At 39.9% G+C, this 6,650-nt stretch overlaps 1 protein-coding gene across 1 annotated transcript; it reads right to left on the bottom strand.

Moving 5' to 3' along the window:
- Window positions 1–68: 68 nt before the first annotated feature.
- Window positions 69–5,615, bottom strand: LOC115051884 (annexin A1-like). Its single transcript, XM_029515643.1, has 12 exons — window positions 5,476–5,615; window positions 5,305–5,383; window positions 4,916–5,021; window positions 4,714–4,808; window positions 4,319–4,432; window positions 3,773–3,863; window positions 3,399–3,535; window positions 2,946–3,039; window positions 2,057–2,152; window positions 1,353–1,411; window positions 993–1,115; window positions 69–882 (listed from the first exon to the last, which is right to left on the bottom strand). The coding sequence occupies exons 2-12, from the start codon at window positions 5,371–5,373 to the stop codon at window positions 826–828; spliced, it is 1,041 nt and encodes a 346-aa protein (XP_029371503.1). The 5' UTR covers window positions 5,374–5,383; window positions 5,476–5,615; the 3' UTR covers window positions 69–825.
- Between the last annotated feature and the right edge of the window lie 1,035 nt (window positions 5,616–6,650).

Genomic DNA, 6,650 nt, shown 5'->3' with positions numbered 1-6,650 from the left:
AAAACAGATAGCAGCTATAGAAATGTAACATCTACCTCGTATGGAGAGGTAAAAAGATATTTCAGTTATTCATCACTATGCAGGTCTTTATTTCTCCCATAGCCTCACAAAGAGCATTTTAGAATCACTGTCTTGTTGGTTCTTGCAACTGATTAAGTAACCTCTTAAGTGTGAACAGACATTTTGATAAAGAAAACAGATAGAAAACAGGATAAAGCTGAGATATCGATAAAGTTGTTAAGGTACGAATATTTTGCTGACATGTTAGCTTGAAAGTTTGGAGAAAATAATTTATATTCTCCATCCTTCTTCTTAATCTTTCTTTTCTTTCTTCTAAATAAGTTTCCCATATACTAAAGAAAATTTGTAACAATCTTTGAAATTACCAGTAAAAAGTTGTTTTTGTCAGAAAGAGGGGATACTTAATTATATATTACTTTGGCAGCTTTATTAGAGCACTGCTCAGAAAACTGTGAGTCTTTTAGAAAGTTGAGAGTGGTGGTAACTCTGTTGGTCCCCTTTATACATACACACACACTCATCCCTGGCCTCTCACCATGGACATGTCAAATATTGGCTAAATTAGCCAACCAGGCTATTATGAGTACTATATTTAATGTAAATATATTGATGTATGTAAATACAGTACCTTTTATTACTAAGACACATTTTTATATATTTATATTGTTTTTCTTTTTTTTCTTTCTTTCTTCTGTTCTTGGCATGACTGGGCCTCAGTTCTTAATTTTGTACCCCCTCATGTACATGCATAAGTTGTTGGTATGACAATAAAGCATCTTTGAATCCTTGAATTCTAATGGCAGTTCAGTAGGGTCCACACAGTCCCAGCAGGATCTTCTGGTAATGCTCCTCAGTGTCTCTCTGTGAAATGGAGATGAAGGTGGGGTGAAATAAAATGCAGTGAAGATGTAATTTCTTTACTGAGTAAGCTTGTAGGTGCAACAACAAAAAAAACCAAAACGCATTCTTACCACTATGTGTTCCTGGAGGCTTTCGTCATACATGGCTCTGTACTCCTCCACAATCCTCTTCAAGTCGACCTCCGAGCGGCTCACCAATACTCTGGTTAGTGTATCCTCACATGTGCCATGGCCCTGTGAGAACAGAGCATGTCTGTGTCCAGTCGTTTTCTCAGTCAAATCATTCCAAACAGCATTATGTACCATTGTGTTGTACTCTGAGAGTATGAGATGGTCACCTACAGCTCAGAAAGTTTTAGGAAATGTTGTGTTTTGGTCTGGTTATACAAGGTAAGGTTAAATGGAGCAGAGGATGTCTATAGAAAAAACACATAAGGTCTGAGAGGGAAGCAGAGAGGTATTCATACACACCTTCATGGCCATATGGAGCCTCTCAGCAAAGAAAGCCGGTGTGTTCCAGGCACACTTCACTGAACATCAAAGACACACAAACACACATCATGTTGTATCCAGATGTTTCTCAGTTCAGCCCTCTGTGTTATCATCAACTGTAAGTAAAAGTACATGTAGATTCTGGATCTGAACATGAAGCCAACACTCAAGAGTCTTAAATCTACATTCTATGCAATGACCATCAGGGGGCGAGTCCACTGACAGAAAGAGATAAGATTGTATTGAAGCCTATGGGAAAATGGCCCTGCTTACTTGACTTGACTTACTACCGCAGTAAAGGTTTTTCTGATTGGTTAAGAGAAACCTTCTGAGTCCACTCTGTGTGTTCATAAAAGCTGTTTTGATCAGATCTGACACAACAGCCTGACAAGGCAAGCAAGCAGCTGTCAATCAGATCACATACTGCTAAACCCGAACTTGTGTATACACACATTATCTTTCCAGATGGACCCTGGCCCCCTCACACCTGAGAAAACCACTGACAACAGCACAGAGATCCCTTCATGAAGTTCACGTAGGACGAGATCACTAATAGTAAGAAGCCAAAAGTGAGAATGCTTTTGAATGTCTTCAAATTTCACATCATAAAACACAACAGCATGTAACGTGTCCTCAGGTGCCAGCTAAGCATGTCACACCAGGAAAGACCACATCAGCCTTACCAATGGCAATAAGGCAGTCTTCAATGTCTCCTCCCAGCTCCATGTCCAGGGCTTTAGGTAATGTGATGTCACTGACACAGGCATACTGCTGAAATGCTAGAAGATGAACACAACATATATTTATGAGTAAATGGACTGTTGAGTAAAGGTTCTTGTTCAAAATGTTGTTGTTGTCGAGGTATGAAGTTGTTGCACATGTCCTAAACATCTCTGGAATTTTACAAAAACAGCCTGCAGCTGTGCTAAAGGGATGCTTAGCCCTGAACATACATAATTCATAGATTTAGTTGAGGGACAAACAATGAATAACAACAATTGGAAGGTAGTGATGAGTGAGTGTACAAGACATCAGGCCAACAGTGAGACCACATGTTTTTAGACTTTACTTATGCACATTTTGTGTTTGGGATCCAGGGTTTTGTTTCACGTCATGATTTGCCTCGGGGCTCTCTCAGCCCTCTGGACATCCGATACCTGCTGCCACTGTCTCCTGCAGCTCTCCACCCACCCACCAGATGTCCTCACGCTGTCCTCCCTCCCTCACCTGACTGGTTACCTTTTGTCAGCAGCTCTACAGTCCCAAATCTCTCTTCAGCTGCCACTCATTCGCCAACAAGCCTTGCACTACAGATACCAGCTCACCTCCTTTATTTTCATCAGATTGTCTACTTATACTGCATACATGCTACATGCAACCTGTGTGTGCTATCCTGTTTTCTGTGCCTGGCTACCTGCTTGTGTGTCTGCTTGTCTTCCTGACTGTCTTTGCTTTGTGTCGGGTGTGTGTAGCAACACCCAAGAGTGCGGTTCCACCTGTTTTCCCAGAGGCAATTGTCTTTATTCAAAAATGAAGGCAGCTGAAACATTCACACAACTGAAACGCACTCACTCTTTGAGAGCTGCTTTCCACTCCGTGTGGTTAGGATGTCGATGAAGGCAGACACATCGATCCCTGCAGAGTTCTCACCTGCCTCAAACAGAATCTACGGATGAAAAACAACAACACTGTTAACCTGCAAAGAATTTTTTTCTAACGTTTAAAGGCTAGAACACGTTTACATGTCGCCCCTTCTGTGAGTGCCATGTTTTGTTTGCTGAGGGCTGCGGGTGAAACCCTGTTGGCCTGCTTAAATGTACACAGCTTGTATTCAGAAATACAAGCAGTGTAAATTTCTCCAAAGTGTTTTGATCTATTTACAGCACTTAAAATAAAAAATTATAATAAAAAATAAAGAACAAAGAGAGTTCTCACTAGCTACGAAATGCTTCATTCTGCTACAACTTTTTTGATAACAAAAATATAGAATAATGTCAGTCATGTCTTGTTGAAAGCTGACTTTACCTCTGCGTCCTTTCGGGCCAGAGCAATATCAACCTCATGGGTCTCATCTTTGTTGGCTTTCAACATAGCCAGAAGCGCTGTGGCGAAGTCGCCACTGGTCTCATCCTTAATAACCTCTTCCAGGTCCTGCTCATACTCTGGGGGATCAAGAATATTTCAGCACAAAGATAGCACACAAACAAAATAATGGAAGTATGGCTGCAGGGTTATAGCTTTTCTTGGAGGCTTACAAAGATTATAGTACTGCACTGTCTGGGAATTTGCCGTTATACTGCTCCACTAGATACACTAAAAGCATGTGAGTTGCTGCTTGGTCATAGCTCATGCACACCCGCAGGTAAAAAAAAAAGTAATGAAACTGAATCCAGGCAAACCTTCCTTGAAGACTTTCTTTATCTCTCGAATCTCTTGGTTTGATCTTGTTGCCAGTACTTCCACCAGGACTTCCTCATTTGTGCCGAAACCCTGTTTGAAAAAAGTGAATGCTGGAGCTGAGACACAAACTTTAAAACAATGGGTGAAAGAATTAAGCAGTTTTTTTTTTTTCAAATGGACCCCAACTGTTAAACAAGCATCAAAAGTATTAGTAAGAGAACTACTGTTCACAGAGGAAACAAATATCGGTGCCAAGCACCAAATACACCAAAAGAAATATCAGATACAGCATATTTTTAACACCCTATGGAAGTTTAATTTGAATTACGCATTAAAAGCGCTTTACAACTAAGTTTCATTGTATAGCTTATGTTGGGTTACATATTCACAAATGTCAACAGGAGCATTTTTACCATAAAAAAAGAAAAATAAACTACATAAATGCAGTTATGATGCTGAAAAAAAGAGCATTTCAGGGCAGAATTCATTGCTGCTTGAATAATTATGTACAGAGTGATATTTATGCATATACGGTTGATATTTACCTTTGTGGCCTTCCTAAGCAGGTAAGCATCAAGATGAGCTGGCGTCATGAGCAGAGCCAGAGAGACGTCTTCAAAGTCTGAGCGGAGAGCTCCCTTCAGAGCTTCATCCAGCCTCTGTAACACACACGGACCATTTCAAAACAGACAAGAACTACTCGGAAAGTTAAGCCCTTATGGTCTAATTTGAATTTTTATACGAGTAAAAAAATTTTCTTGAAGTTTTATTGAATTGTTGCCACTAGTTTACTGTTTTCTTGAGAGTTAAAATGTAACATGCAGGGTTTATTTCAATTGTGTTGCAAATGCTCAAAACACTTTTCATGTCGGAGTCAGTATGATGCTGACATTTAATGTTTTAACATTTCTCAAGACTGGAGGACTTCAGAATATCTCACCTCCCCAGTGGACGCTTCATAAACTGCTTTGATCTTCTGCCTTTGCTCGTTGTTTCTCCTCACCAGGACTGAAATGATCACATCCTCATCCACTCCTGCGAGGGACAAGCCACACTTTACCACACTGTCTTTAATGCATTGAAAGGAAGGTGAGCAAATTTTATGGAAACTGAACTTTTCAAACACAAGTGGTCACACATACCTTTACTTTCAATGGCGCTCTGAAGAACTGAAGCATCACTGCTGGCACTGAAGTTGGGGTACGGGCTGACTGTGCCATAATACTTAGGCTTTGGTTTACCCTTCACCTAACAGAACAATCAGAGGTACTGATGGCTGAAAAAACTCTGGCTGCAGCAAAACACCAGGAATTCAAAACTGTAGATAGTTTTTATGCTCGTTCCATGACATGATAGAGTGACAGTAACAGCAGAGAGGGAGGAGAGGATTACGAAGGTTGGATGACTTATGTAGTTGAATCGAAATTGAATACTAGAATGTCTCTCATTAAATGGCTGGGGATAGGACACAGCATTCATTTACAGTGCAGGTCGCCAAGAGCAGGTGTATCTCCCGGCAGCTAATACTCACTGTAACAGTTTCATCTTCTGGGTCTCTGTCATGGATGACATTCTTGAAAAACTTCTTGAAGATGGACATCTTTACTTAGCTGGCAGGATTAAAGAAAGAAAAAAGGTAAACAAGAAAAGGTTGGGGTGATTTAAATGGTCTTTATCATGTTTAAAAACATAAAAACTTCACCTGTGCTGCAAGAGAGGTCCTCACACCCCAGTCTGTAGCTCTTTAGATGTTAGTCACAGTATTAAGCACTCTCTGTGTCTCCACCCAACTGTGTGCAGATCAGTTTCAGGCAGGTCGATTTTTGCCTGCAGATGATCAGCCAATAGTCTGCCACCTCGCAAAGACAGCATTCCAGTAAAGTGACAGTCTGAGGTTTGGACACCTCCAACTGGTTAGGTGACTCTTCTGATCAGTCTAGTGTTGTAAATTTCTTAGAGCTTCAACCCCTTTATTCAAACAATGTTTTGTGTGTTTTATTCAAGACACACAGCACAACAGAATCATCTCTTGGCTGTACTTCACAGTTTAAAAGAGCTGGTGAAGTTAACTCAACTGAAACAACACACTGTTGTTTTTACATGACTACATGGCTAAACCTGATGTTCCACATTTTTAACTTGTGTCACAGTAGGTTGGGTCGTAGGACAAGTAAAAAATAAAAGAAATAAATCAGAGAAATGGTGATGAAATAAAACCCCTGCAGCCCACTCCTCAGCTCTTCTTCAGGCTACATAATTGCTACAAGTATGGTACAGCTTCAACACGGGTGGACAAGGTAAAGTGAAATAAAACACAGTATTAAAGTACATTAACTGAACTGCCACAACAATGTTATTAAAAGATGTGAAAGTTTATTAAATCTGAATCGGTGCATGCATTACAAAGTTAATATAAATTTAAGAGGAATTAAAAAAAGAATCAAGCACAGATGTGTTGAAAAACAATAACCGAGGCGTCAGTCAGGACCACAACAAAATCCTTGCACTGTGACAGCATGAAAATATGCTTCCACATTTCCATGCTTTTTTTTTTTTCTTATCATAAATCATAAAAAAAACAGTGAAAGTACCCAAGCCCTTAGTTAATGGAGAAATGTCCACAGCCTGTTTTTAGAATCTGTGAGTTAAAATGAGCGATCAGAACGTCTCTACTTTTGTGATGTCACCATCTTCAGCCACGCCCCCCAGCCAGGCCCACCCAGACCCCATTATCAAACTTTGTGGGAATTTGGTTTACAAAAATGTTTACCTGAAATCTATGTATTCCTAGGCATTATGGACATTACGGAAATCAAAACTTAAAATACAACACCAAAGCAGTGTAAAATACATACATATCAAATTGAATTAAAAGAA

Source organism: Echeneis naucrates, chromosome 12 (genome assembly GCF_900963305.1).
Source record: "Echeneis naucrates chromosome 12, fEcheNa1.1, whole genome shotgun sequence".
NCBI lineage: Eukaryota > Metazoa > Chordata > Actinopteri > Carangiformes > Echeneidae > Echeneis > Echeneis naucrates.
The sequence above is the reverse complement of the archived record's forward strand: the minus strand, read 5'-3'. Positions and strand labels throughout refer to the sequence as shown.

Excerpts from the sequence above, each read along its gene's own strand:
- LOC115051884 (XM_029515643.1), bottom strand. The coding sequence starts at position 5,373 with ATGTCCATCTTCAAGAAGTTTTTCAAGAATGTCATCCATGACAGAGAC. Across the intron at positions 5,022-5,304 it reads CAGAAGATGAAACTGTTACA|GTGAAGGGTAAACCAAAGCC; the intron begins GTGAGTATTAGC and ends TTGTTCTGTTAG. Across the intron at positions 1,116-1,352 it reads GGCTCCATATGGCCATGAAG|GGCCATGGCACATGTGAGGA; the intron begins GTGTGTATGAAT and ends CTGTTCTCACAG.